Here is a 24,245-nt window from a genome sequence, read left to right as displayed (position 1 = left end):
TTGTCTATCAAGACATTTTTGAAAAGAAAAGCATATTTTGGAATATCATGTGCAAAGAAATAATAATGAAGTCAGTATGATGTTGGAATGTTTTTTTCTTCTTATAACTGTTAATACATCATACTATCACTACTTATTATCAACATATACATTGATCAGATCTATAATAATAACATGTTGTACATCAAAACTTAAAATACCATTGAAATTAATAGTTTGTTTTCAGTTCTACAAGACTTAGTGTAGTTGTGCTTACAATCATATTGAACAAGTTTCCATACATTTCTATTGATCTTCACACACCCTCTGGCCAAGTTCGGATGGATATCTAGAGTAGATTGAATTGACATGGTCATATATAACACCTGTTATGATTGGATAAAGCTTTCTCGCCATTAACACTCGAGAAACCCTGGGTTGTGGCAGGGTTCCTAGAGATTGACTCGATATCCCGGATGTTATGACGTCAATCCAATCAAATTTGAATGTAAACATATTCAGAGTAGGGGCCTTGTACTTCCGGTAATCTAGAGACCTTACTCTTCAAGATTATTTACCGTTCATATGGAACTCTAGTCAGAACTCTAGTTCCATCCGAACTTGGCCTCTAATAATCAAATAAAATAACCCTTAGCTTTCTAAATATAAATCAATTAGAGAAAACAAAAAATAAAGAATCAGCTGTTTAATTTAGTTACCCATATTTTACTTATACATTCACAAAGTACTTTCAATTGTGTTTTCAAATGCAGTGTATATTACCGACACTACATATAATTTCACATCAAAAGTCACAAATTGAAACATGAACTTTATGTAACAAACATCTTTGCAAAGATAGTTAAAAAAAATCTGTTTAAACATTTTTTAACCTCAATTATTCTCAAAAGACTCATTCTAAACTTTATGACTTGGCATTGATTATATTTTCTTATACCATTTATTAACTTTTAGAGTTTTCTACCTCCGTACTGAATAATTATCTCTTTGCATCTTGGCTCTCTTTTATAGCAATATACACATAAAACAAAATAAAAATATTCACATATAAAATTTTCCCTGAGAAAATGAAACCTCTTGTAATGAAATATGTATAGACATGTACAATACAATATATATCTCAATTCTGCCAAAATAATGTATCAATATTATATGTTTATGAGAATTTATCATATATATATTGCTCAAAAAGGTGTAACACTTTCATACACAAAAAACCAACAGGCGGTATGAATTACTCTCACAACTTATTTCAGAATTTACAGAATGATTATCAACCAATAAAAAATACTGGATTTGAAGTTTACAGACCGAGTTTTGTTGTCCGAACACAAGCCATAGGCCCTTAATTTGCTTGTTATCAAAATAAAACAATCAAAAGGATTAAAATTGATGTAAAACATAATAAAAATGTACATAGCACCTTTTCAACAGAATAATCTTTTCTGTTTTAATATGAACACATTATATACACTAACATTTACATATAAAAATTGACAAGACAATGATGTTTATCTACACATAATATAATATAACTGGCTTATTTTTATTAACTACACATGATTCTGTTACATTACCAAAGTCCTACTCATACCATATAAAAGGGGTTCAAATTAGTGTCTAGCTGAGGTCAGGGGCCTGTTTTTTCTAGGAGAGAAATTTTCATTATTTACACTACTTAAAGTGGCACTAGCTACGAGTTAAATAAACTAGATGTGTCAAAGCGACACAAATGGCCTTGTCCTCAAAAGTTGAAAAATCTGCAATTTCAATAATACATGAGGACACAAACATGATGGTAGTCTCATATATATAAAATCAGCAAAAAATCTGGGGGCGTATAGAAAAAAAATCTGTATAACTGTGATTTTCAATAATTTATCAAAGCTCGTAATTTCAGCAAAAATTAGCAGAGCGAAACAAAACATAAACTTGATCTGTAACTCATCATGATTAACTCACATACCAAAAATCAGCCAAAAATCTGAAGGCATTTAGAAAAAAAGTCTGTATTACTGTGATTTTCAACATTTTCTAAAAGTCCAAAGCCTGTAATTTCGGCAAAAATTAGTGGAGCGGAACGAAACTTAAACTTGATCTGTAACTCATCATGGTTAACTCACATACATGCGGAATGACAGAATTACTGAATTTAGGACAAGGGTAAAACTATATGGCATTGACAACTTTGTTGCGGGGCCATAAAAAAATATAAAGTATGATTTTTTTTTATTCAATCAATAATGAATGTGAATAAGTCGACCTTATTAAATTCGTATTCATGTGAACTTCAATTTAACCCCCTAGCTAGAGATTGACAACGCATGCACTGTACGTGTACTGGTTATTTAAAGAAAAAGAATGTCAACAATGAAAGTGAAACTACAGTAAATCATTTGATTACTGATTAGATAGATATAAAATCATTCTTATACGGTTAAAAACTATGAGAAACATATATTTTTAATCTATAAAAAAAATCAAACAGACCTATAAAATCCAATTGCACGTGTTGGTTTAATCTATTCATATCTTTATTTATGTTTACATCGCTTATATGGTCATCTGAGGTCAAATCGATAGTAAATTAGATGGTGTCTGGACCAAAAAACACACGAAACAAACCTACATATTATCAACCCCATGCTCTGTAAACTGTTTATTTTAGACTTTTGATAGTTTGGATAAATGTTTTACATTGTTATAAATCATATATGAGAATTTGAGTCAAATCGGTGACCAAGAATTTGACCGCTAGTGCCCCTTTAATGCTTTATACCAGGCAATTGGTCTCTATTGGAGGACCTTTCACTAAAAATTTTATATGGTCTTTCATTATATAATGCAAATTTAAACCCCTGTGCAATATTTTTTTTTATTCTATAACAGTGAATATGTAACTGCTTTGATAACCCAAAAATTCTACCAATACAATATTTTTATTTCTTATATCTAAATGGTTAATATAATCCATGTTTTGATTACCAAAAACAATAAGAACAATGTTTGAAACATGCAATGATAATGATACTCTTCATTCAAAAACCATGTTGCATGATATGAAAACATCAATAAAAGCCAAATTTCCACTTTCTAAATGAAATATTCATTTAAGAAAATACAACTTTCTTGAACACGAAGGTATATAAAATAACAATGTAATGTAATAATTAAATTATAATCAATGTCTGGAACTATTATATAATAGTCCCAGTCTATGTATATCACTATAAAGTTGATTCTACTCTTTATAATTTCTGACAGGGGAGGTAATTCAACTGGTTGAACAAACTGGTTTACTATTAATGTTATCCTACCAGAGGAAAAAAGTAACATTGTGCAAAATCTTTAAAAAGTAAATTTGAGGAGAAACTGGCATGCATTTATCATAATTATCACCCTGAAGTATAATCTTTCATAGTATATACCAAGAACTGTAGGATTATCAATATTCTTTGTTTTAAGTGAATCCTACATAAAAACTGCTACTTTCAGTTTAAAAAAAAACCGTTATATTAAAATAACTGCTTCCCATCAGAAATTTTTTGAAGCAGTAAACCAGTTTGTTGAACAGGTTGAGTTATTTTTCCTGTTAAAAAGACTTATAAATTTAAAATCATCTTCAGTAATATGCATTATGTATTAAACAGATTGTAGAACTTGTAAAATATAACTTGTGTATATTAAAAATAACAATTAACCCGTGTAATTAAACATGCTTTCATCATTATTTAAATACATGTAACTTTCCACTGGAGTTAGCTCCAACCATAACATCCTGGTTACGTCCAAGTACAGTTAATGAACACACAGATCCAAGGTATTCTTCGTCTTTCATAGCTAACACCTTTCTGCCATTTACACCATATACATCAATCTACAAAATAAATATTAATTTAAAATGAAATTCACTGAACCAAAATTTGTATAATTCATCATGTGTTTGTGGATAACTTTTCATTAATCATTAAAAAAAAAAGACATTGTGGTTCCATGTTTTAATTACACTTATTATGCTTTGTCATCTGATAAAGTCTTGTTCTTGTTAATTGTTAGGTGCATCAAAACCCTTCTGTTTGAATCTGTCTTGGTTTTTTTACTGCAGAGGTACTTAAAATGGAGACATGTAACAAATACTATTGTTATTGGTATCAGTATCAGATTCAACCCCAACTTTAAATTTGTAATTCATAAATATTATTTATGTGGAAAACAAAAGGGCGTGACAGGCTGTCATTTTTAAGAACACCATTGTCCTTCTAAGGTGTAGATACAGTTGAATTCTTTAATTCTTCATTTTGACATCATGCTGGCTTGCACATTGAACCATATTATCTTAGTAGTGTAAATGAAGAAAAACCTTTACAGTATTTTCCAAATGATACTCAACATTGTTGTAATGTAGGTTCTCTATGTTTCCTTTCTGTGAATAATGCTGCAGACTTAACAATTTTTTTTATTTTCTACCTGTCTTGGTCTTGACATGCTGCCCACAGTAAACAGGTCTTCTCTTGTAGGATGCCAATTAGCTCTAAAACCTGTCAGCCATCTGCCTGTATGATTATCATGTCTGCAATGTAACATTAAGGATTCTTAAACATTTACAGTCTAATACACTCCTGTTCTTTTTTAAATTTCCTTGTTATACAAGGTCTATACTGGGTTTTTTCCCTCTCTATCTTAAATTATGTCATTACAAATTGATGATTCGAATTAAGCATAATTCTTTAAAAGGATGAAAATATAACATCATGTGCCTGAAACTTTTTAAATCACACAAAATCTTACACCAAAGAATATTTATAAGTCGAACATCATGTACAGTATATCTCTTAAATCAAGTTTAATGGAAAAAGTTGTTTGGTTAATAAAAGCTTTTGTATATCTAAAGACAACACATCCAAGTATAACAAACTTACACAATGCTGTGTTCTTTTTTACAATTGGAGAGATTTTCACTGTTAAATATTCTGAAATGTACAAAAATAGTTCTGATTAATTGTTGATGCCATAAAAAAATTCTACTACTATTGACCTTCATTTGAGAATGTAAAATGATAATAGATTATAATTCAACACGGAAAAAAAATATCACCCAACAACGATTTATAAATGGAGTAGAATCCTCATCTAGACAACAATTTATTTATGGAGTTCAGTTTTAACAGACTTCAACATTCAAATTCTAGAATTGCAATTCGTTAAACCCCAGGTTGTGGAGCAGAACCGAGTTAATAGGAGACAGACAGAACTAAGACTCGGTTGTTAATTAAGATCCAAAACATGAAGTACTGCGCACTATTTTGTTGTTTTTTGGTTTTAAGACCTACATATCTTTTAGAAGGAAAAAATGTAGTCAGTTGGGTTCTAAATTAGATGTCTGAGGCCTAAGGATCCCTGGGAACCATTAAAAACAATGATAACAATAAGATCAATAATACTTTCATAGTTTGATACTAGTATTTACATACCTTATTCTGTCATCAAGAGATGTTGATAGAATGTACTTTCCTGTCACTGGTGAGAAGTACGCACTGTTTATTGATTTATCATGACTTAATTCATCTAAAGATTGGCTTTTTCCTTTCTCTTTCAGCTTCCTCAAATCCCATATACAAACAGTGCTAAAAATATACCATGAAATTTAGTTTAACAACAATATACAATACATTTGTATCTTTGTGTTTGACTTTATTAAGAAAATAAAAAGTTTTCCCATGGTTTCTTTTTGTTTTTTTTTTAAATATATTTGAAATCATAGACCAAAAAGCTGTTTGGGTTCTATGATAAACATGATAAATGTTCTATTCATCTACCAGCAAAATAGGTTTTTATCAAACTAGTTAGTGAAGGGGTAAAGGTAGGAATAACTAACAAATTGCATATAAAACTAGCACAGTTATAATGTAGATTTGATTATTTGTTGCCTGATAAAGGATTTTTTAAGCATAATTACAAACATTTATTTTTTGTACATAAATAAGGCCATAAGTTTTCTCGTTCGAATACTTTTACCTTGTCATTTTTCTGGGCCTTTTATAGCCGACTATGCGGTACGGCCTTTGCTCATTGTTGAAGGCCGTTCAATGACCTTAAGTTGTTATTTTTTGTGCCATTTTGATCTATTGTGGAGAGTTGTCTCATTGGCAATCATACCACATCTTCTTTTTTTAAATTTAAGTAATTTTCACCCATAATTATTAAGTATACTTACGTGTCTGTACTACTGGTACAAAATATGCTATCCTGGACAGGATGTACACTGACAGAACGCAGAGACTTCTGGTGCAATTGGTACAAGTTTTCTGCAGTTCTTCTAAAATTAATAAATAATTCAGAGTGAAGAAATTTCTATTTTATATGTAGTAAAATAAAAGTTACTTTACACAGCTAGTAACCAATTATTTATTCCCGACAAGGAAAAACATGCAGAGTGTATTATAAACTCAAAGGAGTCCATATGCATGGAACATAAATGAAAAATAATGTGAAGATTGTTTTAAATTTGAAATCTCAAATCACAAATTAAGAAAATAGTGTGAATTGAATTATTTCCCTTTGTAAAATGGTAGGTAGAACAGACTGATTCAAACATGTCCTGCATCTTCTGTTATTTTCAATACAATAATTTTCTTGAGTCAGAGAAGTACATGTATGGTACAACATGCACACCAATTTGTAAAAAGAAAATCAGAGTATATCATTCTATAATAATAATATTGTTTAACATATACATAAAATAGGATCTAACAAATTTTTAATTCACAACTTTTGAAAGATTTCTATTTATTTAAGGTGGTACCTAACACTACAGGGAGATAACTCTGTAAAATCATCAGAATGTTTTAATGACATTGTGTTGTTAAGGGAATATTAAGCTTTTCAATGATCAAAATAAGTGTTTGCCAAACTGTTATATAACCAGTGTAATTTTTCTGTTTAAACGGTTGGTGCAAATTTTCAGAAATTTTTATATTTTTATCAAAGGGTCAAAGTAAATATTTTGTCAAGATTTTAAGAAAATTAAACGAGCCAAATTAATTTTAGTTTAGGTGTTGGGTACCACCTTAAATATGTGGTATGAATTCAATTTCAGACTATCAAGAACCTTTCGTAGACAAAAGGGTGTACTTAGACCTATAATGGTTTACTTTTACAAACTGTGACTTGGATGAAGAGTTGTCTCATTGGCCCTCATACCACATCTTATATCAGTAAAAAATAAAGAAATAAACAAAATTTGGTCACATAATATTGTTATTTTTTTAAACAGGGAAGGAGAAACAAATGCTGGAAGAAATACCATTATGTAGAAATATCGTTACATAATTTCAGTACGATTAATAATTTTTATATTTGTATTTACCTAGAAGTCCTGGTGTCTACCAAAGCAATACAACCATCTTGTTGGGCCACTAGTAATGTATCTGCCGTCATAAAGTCAAAACTCTTCAACAGTACCTCATCAGGTGTGGAATAAATCATCGTTCTGAGCCCCTAAATATTTGAACATGTTCATTACAACTCTGTTAAGAAAACATAGATTAATCCAATATATGGACCTGTGTCACACAGTGTAATTGCCTGAGGTTGAATGTATGCTGAAGTATTTATATTGATCATTCTACTTCATTGAAGGCAAGACAACTTTGACATGAATTTTCGATGTACAATTTCTAACTCACAGCACACTGCAGGAAACGGCTGCACAGTGAATGTAAAAATTGCTAACTTGCTACCACTGAACATCATCAAGCTGCAGATGAACAACAATTTACAAACAGGAAGTGGCTTCATGGCCAATGTAAAAATTTCTTACTCCCTACAACATACGGATGGACTGAGTTATCTTTAGGATAAAAACTTCAGACTGAGCAACACTAACCTCACCAAAATCACTAAAACAATCACAACCTATCAGAAAATTCTGGTATCAGTCTTGAGTAAAGTCCTATTTAATTTTTAGTGAAAAACCATTCTTTATCAATATATACTAGTTCAGCAAAATATTTCTCAAAATACTTTGGTGCTATGATACATAAAAAAGAATAAAATAATATCTGACTAGGCTGTATGGGCTTTGCTCATTGTTGAAGGCTATAAGGTGACCTATAACTGTTAATTTCTGTGCCATTTGGTCTCTTGTGGAGAGTTTTCTCATTGGTAATCATACCATGCATACCACATCTTCTTTTTTATACATAAGGTGTTTAAAAATAAAATTGTACAAATTATTAAAAAAACAAAGTTCTATGTATAATAGGCAAGAAAATTACTAGAAATATATAATTTCAAAACATGACAAGATTTTTCCATCTTCTTTTTAAAAAGAACAAACCTCCTCAAAGACCCCTTTCTGTAGATCACAACATCTTACTGTTCCGTCATAACTACAGGAATACAACTGATTTGGTTTATGTAGTGAGAATTTGAGACAATTGATTGGTCGAGAATGTGGTGCATACACAACAACGCCATCTGTCTGGAACTCTCTTCCTGCTGTCTGAAAATACAAAATAAGTTGGATTATAATCAGTTTCAGTAGTTAAATATTCAATAGATACAAGAACCTGAGTTGCTTAATTTCCTTTCTTGCATTTAAGAAGTAATCACACAAGGTTGGGTGTTTGGTGTCTGATGTGGTCTCATGAACATGTATTGCCTTAGGATTTGCAAGATTAATTTTAATCCTTTTTGATTCTCTAATGTAGAGTTTTTTGAATTCGTGGTTAACCTGTACCCACAAAACTCTTTTTTTAGCACAAAATGAAAATGGTCAAAATAAGAATAAAACAGATATGATTAGATATATACATCTGATTATGCCTTTGGCTGAATAGCCTCCCTGTGATGTTCAGGTTTTGTTGGTTTTTTAATTATGTGTTGTAAGGTTGCTGCAATCTTGTTCTGCAAGACTGCTAATAACTACTGTAGAGTTGCTATCTCCATGAATTATTGTGGGTTCATTATTTTTCATTTATTTCAAAGATGTCATATGGGTTTAGATACCAGGACTAAATTTAGTATATACGCCAGACGTGCGTTTCGTCTACAAAAGACTCATCAGTGACGCTCAATTCCAAATAGGTTAAAAAGGCCAAATAAAGTACGAAGTTGAAGAGCATTGAGGACCAAAATTCCTAAAAGTTTTGCCAAATACAGCTAAAGTAATCTATGCCTGAGGTAGAAAAGCCTTAGTATTACTAAATTTTATAACATTAAACAAAGTTGACAATTTTCATGAACTTGGATGCAGACTTTTGCAAGACCATGAAATCAAATATCTACGGAAATACAATTTTTCCTAAATCCAAAGTTATTACCATTAAAAATAAATGAATCCACAGTATACCTAATGTTAATCATATGAACTCACCACATCCCAGATTCCTAAGAAACCCCACTTGTCACCTGCTGCTGTTATTAGTTTGGAGTTGGTGGGATGGATGTCAAGTGAGAATACTCTGTTTGGCACAACCTTTGCCACTCTTTCCATGTTTATCTTCAGTTTACTCAAGTTCTTCACATAACTGAAAATAAAATAGCTTTATAAATTCAAATGATATTCACTAAACTTCTATTAAACATATCTTTCCAAAAGACATTCTTTTTTAAATAGCCACTACATATTTATTTGAAGAAGTTTATTTGTTGACTATATATTTATATGGTGTTTTCTTTTTAGAGATCTTTTTTTGTATATTTAATCATGATAATATGTATGACTTACTTTCTTTCTATAATTTTGATATAAAAAAAAACCTTTCACAGATCTTTGTCTAATAATTAAAAATGTTTTGAGCAGCATTCTATAACATGTTTAGCAGTTGATAAGTAATGGTACAATTGTAATATATCCCTGTTCTTACCTATCAAATGATGTTTTGTCCTCTGTTGATTTCTCAATCTTACATTTAAAACAGCCTTTCATTTTAGACAGCAAGTCATCATGTTCTGAATCAGAACTATTAAATCCAAGATATTCTGCCATTTCTAGTGTTCCTGATGGTTTTCTTGGCTGGAAAACAAATTCTTATGAAATTATTTGTTTAATCTACACATGCTAAAAGTCAAAATATTTCTTCCAGTGTTTTTCTTGACAAAACATTGTGCTACTCTAGTCTTTCTTATTTTCATAATACATGTATAATTAAGATGAAAATGTGTTTTCTTTCTAAATATTTGATAGGTAATTAAAAAATATTGAAGTCCATTTTTTTTTATTTTTGCATATTTACTTTTCATTGCCATGATCATGATGATTGCCTTTTATAAAAGTTTTACATACCCTATCAAAATAATTAATTTTCTCTTCTTTACTTTCTTTTGTTTTCTCTAGTGGCAATATTTTTTTCTTTATGCCATGTCTCCATACTTTGAACTACAAGCATGACAAGTCAAGATACACATTTTTTTCACATTTCCCTCTTAACACTAGAGTAGCACAGTCATGACAGTGTTTTGTCATTGAAGAAAAACACAGAAATGAATATTTTCTCTGTCAAGCATAGTTTATGAAAGTTAATGAAATTTTAAAAACTGTAACCACAGAGTGAATGTAATGTTAACTAGTGGAAAAACTAAGTCCATTTATAAGTAAAATACGTATAAATAGGATTACTTTTTTGTAATTTACTTCTGGATACTATTTTATGATCATAAACAAGCTTCTGTCCAAGTTTGGATAATCAAGAATATTTTAAGAAAGTTATTAAAATTTCAAAGAGCTCCAACCACAGAGAGAATATGTGTGGCTGCTGCCATGGCTGACCGAATGTAGGATCCCTATGTCTTGTTTTTGCGACAAAAGTTGCAAGCTTGATGACAAGAGTAGTGAACTTCCTATAACCGGAGAGCATGAAACAAATTGTTTTTGAACATATCTAATTCAAATCATAGAGGTTTATAAAAAGAAATGTCTCCCTTCTTCAATCTTTTATTCTGCAATTATAGTGATTGATTTGATTTGTATTTTTATGTGTTTTAGACGCTTTTTGGGGCTATCTCATGGCAGCCAGTTTTTATTGGTGGATGTACAGTACGGGTAGGGACTTATTTTTATGGATGTCTTAATCCGTCTAGTCGGATATGAATAATCCGACATTTTTATGGTAGGTAGTATGGTCATTAATCAACAGATCCAGGTGTGAATGGTCCTTTCATCTTAATCCATGTTGCTAGAATTACGGTTCACTGATTTCAGAATCAGGTTACCTGTAATTTTAATCTCTCAGTCACTTTATTGATTATATTAGTTCTACATCGTATTTGACATAAAATAGTTTTACAGGTGTCAGAAGTACTGGAAAACTTTGTTTTAATAAAAATAGCCTATTTTTGTTAATTATGGTTTTTATATTTCAACTGCTATTTATTTTCTTTGTTCCTAAAAATTATTTTTATTTATGTTCCTTTTCGTTTTTTTGTTGTTTTTTTTTGTATCTTTTTCTTATTTGTTTGAATAATTTTTTAAACATATATATTTTTACATGTATTCTATTTCTTGAAGCTTACGGTTATTTTTGTTTTACTGATTTATTTTCCACGTAAATCCATTGATTAGCAGAATACTGTCTCAAGTGCTGCTGCATACGTTTTAGTTTGACGCGATCACATGCAAAATATTTCTATAATTTGTATTTAATACTCAGTCTGTGTTGGGTCAGTTCCGAGATAAAAATAATTACAGTGAGCAATACTTGTATATTATTACAAATGTATTAGTAGCTTGATGATTCTTTGTAGTTTTTACTTTTGACTGTAAACAAATATTGTCCGAAAGTTGGAGATGTATAACTAAAATAGAACGCAAATAATAAAACTACAAGAAAATATTGATTCTTCCCGGGCATAAGTTTATTTTAAGATTTCCGTGTTTGTCCATTATGCTAAATTAATATAATTGATCTGCATTTGGGGGTATGGGGTAAAACGGGTCCGGATCTCGAAATCCCGGGCTTAAAACACGAAGTCCCAAGGTCCCGAATTTAAATAAATTTAAATCCCGACATCGCGAAAAAAGAATTCCCAGATCCCGAAATCCCGAACTTAATTGCATATTATTAATTTACGCACAATCCATGTAAAAAAGGAAACTTGTATGTTATATTTTTTATAGCAATCTAAAAGAAAAAATTGCTGTGAAAAGACAATTTCATGATACACATATCAGTGATCAACAGCGTGTGCACGTGGTTGAACTTTAACTTGACTCCACTCACATTGAATGCTAATAAAAGATATTAAAGCAGATCGATTTTGTCCACTGCACGAGAATTTTATATGGCGGGAAATGTCGTAACAGTAAACACAGGTGACCTTACTGAACAACCGTGTGAAAATCCATTCATGATTAAATTTGATGTGGAATGATTGACAGTATTGTGCTTTAGTTTTGAGGCTCTAGATCGATTTACCAGAATAGAAAGTTCATCAATTTGCATACATGTATAATCAAAACAAGATTTAGTCTTCTTTAACTATTTTTTGTTTTATTTTTATCAGTAATTTCCCGGATTCCCATTTAAATAATTTATTTGGAGACTTCAAACTTCGGAAATAATACAACATCGATTTAAAAAAATCATACTGACTGCGCGAGCTTTTATAGTATGACTAGAAGTACGACGAAAAAGTAAAGACAGCTGATCACGACTAGTACGACTAGCCTTCAACCCCTTTGGGCCCTTTGGGGTATAAATGTGCATTTATTCAATAAACTATATAAGGTTAAACTTTGATTTTCGTGTATCGATTTGATACAATTTGTTAAATATATTTATAACACCGTCGATTTTCATAAAAAATTTCAGACATGAAAATAGAAAGGCATTATCTCGAGTGTCGACAATTTAAAAAAAATAATTAAAAATAGGAATCGAAATATGATCTCGGCGTTATAAAATATTGTATTAAAAGAAACCAATTGTTTGACTTTCAAAGAGATTAACGGGAAATATGTCAAAATAGAAAGCACGAGTGATCTGTCGGACCAAAATGTTTCACTTGCGAGAAATGATTGACAGGTGTGAATAGATGTAGAAGCTCCTACGGGGAAAGTTGCATCAAAAGGAAATGCCTATACATATTTTATAAATACGATATGTTGGCCTTATACTTAAAATTGAGTTTCTAATAATAACATATAAAGGAACAGGACGTTAAAAGGGGGAAATAATATAACAATCAACGAAAACTCGTATAATTTACGGGATTGAAGTCTCAACAATTTGATTTAAACTTCTATTGAAAACAGTCTTGGTTGTTATTAGGCTTATTATTTTAAATTAGATGAAATATTTACGTTTTACAAATACAAATACAAAATAGTTTATTGGCACAAAACTATTGAAATAATTGGCAACACAATATATTTTGTTAAAAATCGTCTTTATTTCTTTTTCAAATTATAAAAAAAATAAAATTATATTTAATTTTAATTTTCATTCTTATATTTAATTTTAATTTTAATTCTTATATTTAATTTTAATTTTAATTCTTATATTTAATTTTAATTTTTATTCTTTCTCTTTGAATACAAAACAATATTTTACATTTATCTATCCTCCATAAATACTAATATATCTGAACAGGTAAAATTTAATTCTAATCAAGCTGGTACAGATTGATTTACGACCTTCCACTTGGATATTGCACAGCAGGTGTTTATTACACTGGGACAACTGTCCGACCAGTCTGACATCTAGACGGATTAAGGCATCCATAAAAATAAGTCCCTACCCGTACTGTAGCTGGAGTGCCCAGAGAAAGCCACAACCTTGGATAGGAAAACTTACAATCCTTGTCAATTAAGATTAGAGTAGAGTGCACTAGCACAAGCGTGATTCGAACTCAAAACCTCAGTTCTGCAGTAGTGTTATACATGTTTATTCATTAAATCACTTAATTAAAGTTTGTCATGTGTGAAACAGTGAAAACGTGACTGATATAATTACATGTTCTTCCACAGGTTCAAATGGTTGTTTAAAAAAATCCTCTGGCAAAGGAGCACCATCTGGATCCATTTTGGCTATTCTTAAACTAGCCCTTCTTGTCTCTGGTGGAGCTTTTGTCCTAAAACAAAAAAATAATCATTACAAATTTAAATTTTTCATTGTTATTCTACATTTTTCTTCAGCTAATCAACATTCATAAACAGTAAGGTACTCCACTAAAAGAATTGGTGCAAATTTAGAAAAATTACATAAACATAACTTGCGATCCCATATAGCGTTTTTTTTCAGTTCCTTCCGTGCAATACATTATATGGTACTAAGAATTCTAAAAAAGAAATTTTGATACTTGAACTTACTTTGATAATTTTCTACACTATGAAATTGCCACCCTGTTTCAAACATAGCCGACACCCCCCATGTGGCGTTCTACACGATGTGTATTAATTTCGTTTTTTATTTTGATATTACTTTTTTTTCTCCTATTAGTTCAACAGAAAAAAATACCTTTATAAAAATGCATGCTTCTTTGGAAGGCAGATTGTAAGCTTAAATGATTTGTGACCCCATATTTCTATTTAATTTTTCTATTAAGTATGGGATAAAGTTTATTTATAGAAAAAAATGGCTAATTCCTATATTTAACCAGATGCTCCGCAGGGCGTAGCTTTATACGACCGCAGAGGTTGAACCCTGAACGGTTGGGGTATGGACACAACATTCAAGCTGGATTCAGCTCTAAATTTGGATTGTGATTAAATAGTTGACACAGCATAGGTTTCTGACACAGAATGAATGTGTTCTAATGAACTTAAAATTTTTGTTTTCTCTTAGAGCAATTCACTATGCTGTTGAATATTAATCCTCTCAAAAAAATGTTTGAAGAAATTTTCTTTTTTATTTATGAAATTTCAAATGAGAAAAATTGAACCCAATTTTTTTAATCACATCCCCCTTTCCCTTATTCCAAAACTAATCTCAATTAAAATTTCTAATGGAGTTTGCAACAATAACTACTCATTTAAATACATCATAAAATATTAAGATGTAAAAAAACTGCTTGTTATCACTGAATGGTAAAGATTATTTTAATTTATCAGTTGGTAGTAAAAAGTGAATATACATTGTATATTGTATATAACAAAGATTTAAGTTGATTCTGGACAAAGAAAGATAACTCCAATTAAAAAAAATTCTTGCTATTGCACAATATTTTGCAATTAGATATTCTTGCTTACTATTCTGGACAAAGAAAGATAACTAATTAAAAAAAATTTGCTATTTCACAATATTGTGCAATTAGATATTTCTTGCCATTGCGCAATACTGTGCAATTGAAAAGACTTGCTATTGCACAATACTTAATATAATAATTTTAGATCCTGATTTGGACCAACTTGAAAACTGGGCCCATAATAAAAAATCTAAGTACATTTTTGGATTCAGCCTATCAAAGAACCCCAAGATTTCAATTTTTGTTAAAATCAGACTAAGTTTAATTTTGGACCCTTTGGACTTTAGTGTAGACCAATTTGAAAACAGGACCAAAAATGAAGAATCTACATACACAGTTAGATTTGGTATATCAAAGAACCCCATTTATTCAATTTTTGATGAAATCAAACAAAGTTTAATTTTGGACCCCGATTTGGACCAACTTGAAAACTGGGCCAATAATCAAGAATCTAAGTACATTTTTAGATTCAGCATATCAAAGAACCTAACTGATTCATTTTTTGTCAAAATCAAACTAAGTTTAATTTTGGACCCTTTGGACCTTAATGTAGACCAATTTGAAAACGGGACCAAAAGTTAAGAATCTACATACACAGTTAGATTCGGCATATCAAAGAACCCCAATTATTCAATTTTGATGAAATCAAACAAAGTTTAATTTTGGACCCTTTGGGCCCCTTATTCTGTTGGGACCAAAACTCCCAAAATCAATACCAACCTTCCTTTTATGGTCATAAACCTCGTGTTTAAATATCATAGATTTCTATTTACTTATACTAACGTTATGGTGCGAAAACCAAGAAAAATGCTTATTTGGGTCCCTTTTTGGCCCCTAATTCCTAAACTGTTGGGACCTAAACTCCCAAAATCAATACCAACCTTCCTTTTGTAGTCATTAACATTGTGTTTAAATTTCATTGATTTCTATTTACTTAAACTAAAGTTATTGTGTGAAAACCAAGAATAATGCTTATTTGGGCCCTTTTTTGGCCCCTAATTCCTAAACTGTTGAAACCAAAACTCCCAAAATCAATCCCAACCATTCTTTTGTGGTCATAAACCTTGTGTCAAAATTTCATAGATTTCTATTAACTTAAACTAAAGTTATAGTGCAAAAACCAAGAAAATGCTTATTTGGGCCCTTTTTGGCCCCTAATTCCTAAAATGTTGGGACCAAAACTCCCAAAATCAATACCAACCTTCCTTTTGTGGTCATAAACCTTGTGTTAAAATTTCATAGATTTCCATTCACTTTTACTAAAGTTAGAGTGCGAAAACTAAAAGTATTCGGACGACGACGACGACGCCAACGTGATAGCAATATACGACGAAATTTTTTCAAATTTTGCGGTCGTATAAAAAAAAATGATTTAGACCCGCGATTAACACAACATTATTTTTTCATGTTTTGCTGATAATCTAGCTACATGTACCATCTTATCTAAAAATTAAGATAACAATAAATTGCTTCACTGAGCGCAGCCTGATACGACCGCAACAGTCGAATCCTGAACAGTTTGGGCAAATTTGGACACAATAATCAAGCTTGATATACTGTCTGAATTTTGATTGTGATCAATTCATTGACATAATATAGGTTTCTGATCGTAGATCTTACAAAACTATTGTGCAATACTGTGCAAGTGAAGGTTTCTTCTTTCTTCTTGAAACTTTTTAAATGTTTGAAAATTTTGAGAAAAAAAATATGAACCTCTTAAAAAAATTGGGAAAAATACCCCCCCCCCCCCCATTTCTAACTTCTTGAATCCCTCCTTGGAGCAATGACCCCAAACTCAATTCAAGCCTTAGTAGTATGCATGGAACCTTGTAGTACAATTTCAAAGAGATCCATTCACTTAAACACAAGTTATTGTCTGGAAACTAGAAAAATGCTTGTTTTTGGCCCTTTTTGGCCCCTTATTCCTGCATGTTTGGGGCAATTACCCCCAAACTTAATCCCAGACTTCCCTTTGCGATATGGAACCTTATGGTACAATATCAGACAGATCCATACACTCACACACAAGAAATTGTCCAGAAACTACAAAAATGCTTGTTTTGGCTCTTAATTCCATAACTGTTGGCACCATAACCCCAAAATGAATCCCAACCATTCTTCCTTTGATACTAAACATTGTGGTATGATTGCAGAGCAATCAAAATACTTATACACAAGTTATTATCCTGGAACTAGAAAAATGCTCGTTTTTTGTCCATTTTGGGCCCCTATTTCCTACATGGTTGGGACCATCATCCCTAAAATCATTCCCAACCTACCTTGTGTGGTATTGAACCTTCTTAAAAAAATTTCAGAGATCCATTCACTTAAGTAAAGTTATTGTCTGGAAACCAAATGTGTCTTCGGATGACGACCATACGACGACATCATACCATTATACGATCCTAAATTTTTTTGGCGGTCGTATAACACGAATCATGAAAAAATAAAATAAAATTTTCATGTACATCATGTATGTAAATTAAATGCTGAGCTATGTTATTGGTCATTCATACTACATATCGCCATGTCAGATTAATATAAATTATAAATCATACTTTTCCTTTTTCACTGGCTTAGATTTAAGCTGAGTTGTTTTAGAGGGCTTCAGTGACTGTTTTATATCTGTTTTCATCTACAACAAAAAAAAGTTAACTATATACATGTATAGAAAATTCATTACACATGTACAGATATCCGGATCCATTAAATGAAGACATTCTAACTGTTAGGAATAGTATGAATAAATATATATTTCATTAGCCATATTATATAATTTGGCTATGTAGCAATCTAACGCACGTTTATTCATCCTGTAAAATAAATGTAACATTTTTGGTGGGGTTTATGTTACTTATTCTTTAGTTTTCTATGTTGTGTCATGTGTACTATTGTTTGTCTGTTTGTCTTTTTCATTTTTAGCCATGGCATTGTCAGTTTATTTTTTTGATTTATGAATTTGACGTATATTTCGTCCCTCTTTTGCGTCTGGATTATAAGCAATCAATCTAGTACTATAAACATTGTCTTTAACATGTTTAATGTTTGAAGCATTTCATTTTGCCATTACATAATTTCCATTTTCATAATTTTTATGATAGACAGAATTTTTCGTTTTCAAATTCACAATGTATTATTTAATACCATTGTTGTAAACTATAAAAATGCATGTAGAGATTGCAAATATTATTGATTTGAAATTGAGTGGAGAAACAGGTTTCAGTATACAAATTGAAGCCGAAGGCATCATCCTATGCCCTAGATTAGATAAATATTATTCTGACTAGTAAATTTAATTTCAATTTTGCAACACTTTGGTTGGAAACATAACATGCATAAAGCCTCAGTCACACCTTAACAGATAGCTCAAACGGATGCTGAAGGGATAACTTTTTCCTTTTTCATGTCCGTTAGACGTCAGTCCATATCTGTTTCATGTCCGTTTAGCGTACGTTTTATCCGTCGACATCCGTTCAACAAATTTTGAGCATGTTCAAAACCTTGAACAGACGTCCAACGGATGAAGTGTCCGTTGAACGTTCGGTAGGCCTCTGTTTAGTTTCCATTTTATATCTGTTACTTGTTCTTATACATCGGCTGGAGGTCTGGTAGACAAATTCTACTGGACGTTTAAAGGATATAAAACAGATGTTAAACCAGAGCTCGACATTACCGTTTGTCCGATTGTCCGGGACAAGTGGAAATAGGTGTCGTGCAAGTAAATTCATCATACTACTTGTCCAATGGGACAAGTGAAAAAATCGATGTCAGATGTTAATAGATTAAATTCAGGACTTATATATTCCCAAACATATGAATGATTGTTTTATTGATCATACAAAATGAAATAAATATTCATTGGTTGAACCAGAGACATATTATACTTGTATTATATTTCTCTGATTGAACGTATTTGAACATGCTGGCAGCCATTGACCAGGGGGAAATAAGTAAGGGGAAGGAACCCAATGTTAATGTTTCTTCTTAGTATAAGCCTTCTTGAATTAGGAGCACCTCCATATGCATGATATGGAGTTTTACCTTAACTAAAAAAAATTAAATTAAAGTTTGTATCATTTAATTTTGCTTTAAGGCATAACAATACATTACAAAAGGTTTTATTGAATAAGATCTATATGTTAAAATAAAAAGTTAAGATGTAAAAATTAAATATAATCTAAAAAGGCAGAATTTTTACTAAAATGTTTTATGTACTTCATGGACATATATTAATGTATGTAAAAATCAAAATAAATTTTAAAATCTTGTTTGACACCATTAATAAATCAAAAAGGTTTATTTATAAACAAGGTGCTTTTTTTGGTTTAAACCATACCACTACTTCAGAATGAATATAGGTCCATGAATAGGAGAACCTAGTGGTATGGGAAGAGATATGATTTAATGATCAACACATGATAGTGACAATGAGTCAGAGAGCTCAGTCTTGCAAATAATCTTTCAGTCTGAAATAATAAAATGAATTTTGATGTGGTATTCATATAACATAACCAAAAGCTCCCTTTATTGATCTTTATTAGGTACAATCAAAGTGCAAGTGTTATTATTGCATATAACATGTATAATCAATATGGAGGATTTTCAATTATAAATTCGGACAAGTGAGTTAAGAGTTCGGACAAGTTGATTTTCTTGCAACTTGTCCGAGGGACAAGTTAGAAAAAATGATAATGTAGAGGCCTGTAAACAAATGTGAAACGGACTTCTACTAGACGTATAACGAATAAAACAGATGATGAACAGATCTGAAACGGATAAATGCCAATGAAAATTTTGCGACAGAAATGCAAATTATTGGTATGTCAGATTTCTTGTGTGTCATGAATTCTTATTTTTCATAACTGATCTTAGAGTAAGGGCACATCTTCACTATCAAGCAGCTCTTATTCAAGCCAGTCACTACCCTTTGGCGGCATTTTGGAGAACAAACCAAAACCCCATTCGGGGGGGGGGGGTCCCTCATGCATTTGTTACGCATCCGTTTTTTTGGTCAGCACATCAACAGACTGTCAACGGACATTTTTTTCTATCCTTTAGGCGTCCATTTGTGCTATCCGGTAAGGTGTGACCACAGCTTAAGGAAAATGTCTGAGTATTGGTCTTTTTGACTTTTGGAAAAGATTTTGGTGCAGACTAGGGAAGTCTACATGTATGTTTAGAATATGGGCTGTGTTAGTTTGTATGTTCATGACAAAGAAAGAATGTTGGTGGTCGGGATCTCCTCGTATCCTCTCATATTAAAATCATAAATTGATGGAAGTCCATAAAAAAACATAGATCTTTTATCATCAGATTAATATATCATGCATGTTTATACATTTTATACAGAAAATATTAAGAAATTAGTTTGCTTAGAAAACTGTTTTAGATATACCTCTGTTATACCCAATTTGGCAAAAAAGTCAGCATTATCCTGTAGATTTTTCAATCGAAGTTGTTCATAACTGCTTACTCCCTAAAATCAATATAGAAAATAATAGTCTATCCTTAAAAAAAAAAAGAACAAAGAAAAAGTCATTGCATGTTAAATTTTTTTGTATGAAAACATAATTTACATGTACATGTTTATGAACTACAATTTTCTTCAAATTTTTCCAAGAGCACATGGGGATTCAAATAGCAATGCTTCTTAAAAATTATATAAATCATGTAAATTATGAAATTACAACTTTTGAACTGTCATGACTGTACATGTGTTAAACTACTGTTACTGAATGACTTATGTTTCCAAGATACTGATTAACAAATAAAATGTGGAGATATATACATTTATTCAGATAAAGACCATCTAAAACAATGCAGATTTGCTATATATATATATAAAGTAAGTTCATAAGTACATATCATGCATACAGTTTATACAATGTATTTGAATATGGTTAATTAATATCAAAGATCCCCTTTCAGTTGTAGATTTAGTCTAACTTACATTATCAATGCCATTTTCACCAGCATGGACAGCTAATGGAGCTGGAATCTCAGAAATATTTTCTTCCTTCACTGAGATTTTCTCTTCTGTTTTCACATCCAAAATTTTAGTGGTTCTAGGAATAAGTCTCTTTCTATAATCTTTTGGTTCCAGCTTCTTTGGTTTTGTGGCATCTTCTTCTGTCTGCAATATCAAGTATAGCTATTGTAATACGTGTATATCATGTATATTAAAATATCTTTTATTAGAAAATAAGATACACAACAATTTGACTTCCAATAAGAATTACAACCATTTGACATCATCCACAAGAGATTTAACAGACCCAAATTTCCAGATAATGGAAATTGAGGTCCATCAAAATTTACTGACTTTAATATTTTATACTCTTCGGAAGTGACATAGTTTTTGGTAGTTCTGGGAAATCATTTTGAGACATATTAAATATTTGCCCACCTTAAATGGAATTGTATTTTATTTAATTATTTCTTTTGAATATTTCTGGAAATATTTTGCACCAATAAGCACAAAAAAGGTAGGACTTTGTAACTACGTAATTTTTTTAGCCAGTATTTTGACCCCCCTGGGGTATATTAAACCCCCTACTCTAGACTTAGATAATAATGTTATAAGGAAATGAATATTCAAACATAAATAGGTACGTCATATCCTAGAAAAATATCTAACGAAACGAACTAGAGTTATTGACAAGCTTTGCATGGATTATAGGCCTACTTCGATTCAACCAACTGGGTTATCCAGAGTTACTCAAGTTGCAATTGAAGTATCCCAGTTTTATAAATTTACAACCCTCGAGTTAACTTGATATCAAACCTGCCCCTGACCAGGTTTAGTCGATTCGAGTTAAACGGCATGTTGGCGACACAAGAGACAAGAGTGCTTTTCGAAAATATTTTTTACGATTTAAACGGATTTAAGCCATTTTATGTGATGAATTAGAAGTTTATTGTTCAATTACAATAGTCACATTAAAACACCACAATATATATCTATTGTATTACATCAATGTCCATCAATTGTGAATATTCCCTAAAATATACACATGTGTACCTTCGTTATACTTTTCAGAAAGGGGGCAAAGTGATGTTTGACTGTTCTTGAGTTCTGGGCCATTTTAATCATTATTATCAGCTGTTGTGAATATTTTTTTTAGCTGTTAACCAGAGGCAGATTTAGGGGGGGGGGCAGGGGGCCCGGGCCCCCCCTTTTGGGGAAAAAAATTGGTTGCTTATATAGGGAATCATTGAAGCGTGACTGGAGCGGGCCCCCTCTTAGGTCAGTCAGTGGGCCCCCACTTGTGTAAATTTCTGGATCCGCCACTGTTAACGGTTATTGTCAAAATCAGTTCACTGTTCTGCTCTCATTAGGACCCTCTTTGTTATAAACAAGTACTGAAGCAGGTATTTTCACAAAAGTTACCAACCATAATAAAATAAGCAATTTTTTAAAAATAAAATGCAAAATTACTAGTACAACCACAGGGACTTAAGCCCTGTGCCTGTGGTACAACATGTGATTTTGCGCTCACCTTGCTACGCTTTGACGTAACGACGGGAGGAGATAATGTTGCAGCTTTTCTTTTCTTCATTGAAAAATTCCTAGAGGTTGGCATGTTGTTTGTGTAATTTTTCTCTACAAACCGCGTCAAAAAATTGTTATGAAACAGTTCCCGCCAGTACTTTCGGAATTCATTCGGAACATTATATCGTCTTCTTTCTTTCGTATCAATTTCCCCAGAAAGGAACACCTCACACATCCCCTAACAAGAACATAAAAGCTTAACGATTTGGGCATATAACATGATAACATATGAAAACAAGTTTATAAATTTTAAAGAAAATGACATTGCAAACTAAAAATTGCATATGATCTATAAGAAAAAGATAGATTAATTGGTACTGAAGAAACTGAGGAGAAAATGAACTCCGAGATTTTTTATTGCAAGTATCCAGGTTAAAAATTGATACTCATATTTCTGATATATGTACGGAAGGCAAGCATATCAATTAATTTATGCTTATGATCATTCTTTAGTGTAAAACATGACATGTGTGTTTTCTTTTATTTTTACTCTGTCTTGCTTTGCAAATAGTTATTTGATACATGCTGGGAACTAGTCAATATATATATATATATATATGTTCCTGGGTGATACATGTATACATATATATACCATGTCTGAGCTCTCGTAAGTCGATACAGGGGGTTTTATTATGTATGCATATACATGTATATATATATATGGTGTGTGAATTCTTTTTATTGCACTCAATATATGGGTCATTTTCAAAAAATGTCGAATTTTCAGTACACCTATGCTAAAATTTTTATTTCTAATGGAAATTTTAGTTGTAATGGTTTAAATGAAAGTTTGTCGGATTTGTGATGTAGAACATTAATAATAAACACACCTTACATCTATTTTGATAAGATTAAACTGCATTTAAGTCCGATTTTGGGGGTATTTGTGTGCGTACCCGGTTTCAGAAAAACACATTTCAAATAATTGTTTTCCGATTTTCTTATCGCCTTGATATCTGTAAAGGGGACTTTTTAATAACATTAGATATTACTCTAACGAAAAATCATAGCTTCTTTATCATTGTATGTAACATATAATCTACAAACTAAATTGAATCAGCGTACGGGAGGTTCATGTCTATCCTGTTACCGCTACTTAAATCAGCCGTTAAATTTTTATCCCTTTGAATATTGAATCAGTCAGTGTTGATTTCAAAAGTACAAAGTAATCTTTACATTTAAAATGCCTCGTTTCTTGAACAACAGTGTAGAGAAAAGAAATTTCAAGACATTTAGTGAAAAAAATAGAGTGTACTTTTTTTCACGTCTATGCTGTTACCAACAATTTTGATTAATTACACCAACAGTATGTTTGTAAAAAGTGCAATAACGTGTGGGAAACTAAATTCACAATAGAAAACCATAATCACTTCACCAAAGGGAGTAGTTATTTCACAGCAGCAATCACAAACGAAGAAATTTGTCTATCCTGTTACTAAGGTTGCTATGGTTACAGTAACAGGATAGACAATTGTAGACAAAAACGTCGTTAATTTTTTTATCTTAA

The 24,245-nt window shown here is 31.2% G+C and overlaps 1 protein-coding gene across 3 annotated transcripts; it reads right to left on the bottom strand.

The window, feature by feature from the left end:
* Positions 1–77: 77 nt before the first annotated feature.
* Positions 78–22,864, bottom strand: LOC143083585 (WD repeat-containing protein 76-like). 3 transcript variants are annotated; one of them, XM_076259845.1, is made up of 15 exons: positions 22,686–22,864; positions 21,137–21,319; positions 20,582–20,662; positions 17,745–17,821; positions 13,956–14,073; positions 10,289–10,381; positions 9,870–10,018; positions 9,377–9,530; positions 8,339–8,503; positions 7,367–7,497; positions 6,215–6,316; positions 5,472–5,624; positions 4,920–4,970; positions 4,468–4,570; positions 78–3,877 (listed from the first exon to the last, which is right to left on the bottom strand). In XM_076259845.1, the coding sequence occupies exons 1-15, from the start codon at positions 22,767–22,769 to the stop codon at positions 3,728–3,730; spliced, it is 1,794 nt and encodes a 597-aa protein (XP_076115960.1). In that variant the 5' UTR covers positions 22,770–22,864; the 3' UTR covers positions 78–3,727. The 3 variants fall into 3 exon arrangements, with proteins under 3 accessions (XP_076115960.1, XP_076115961.1, XP_076115962.1); XM_076259846.1 differs by having other exon boundaries at positions 7,367–7,483; positions 8,340–8,503; XM_076259847.1 differs by lacking the exon at positions 10,289–10,381 and having other exon boundaries at positions 22,686–22,863.
* Positions 22,865–24,245: the final 1,381 nt, after the last annotated feature.

This window comes from Mytilus galloprovincialis, chromosome 7 (genome assembly GCF_965363235.1).
Source record: "Mytilus galloprovincialis chromosome 7, xbMytGall1.hap1.1, whole genome shotgun sequence".
NCBI classification, from domain to species: domain Eukaryota; kingdom Metazoa; phylum Mollusca; class Bivalvia; order Mytilida; family Mytilidae; genus Mytilus; species Mytilus galloprovincialis.
This window is presented reverse-complemented; position numbering and strand designations above follow the sequence as displayed.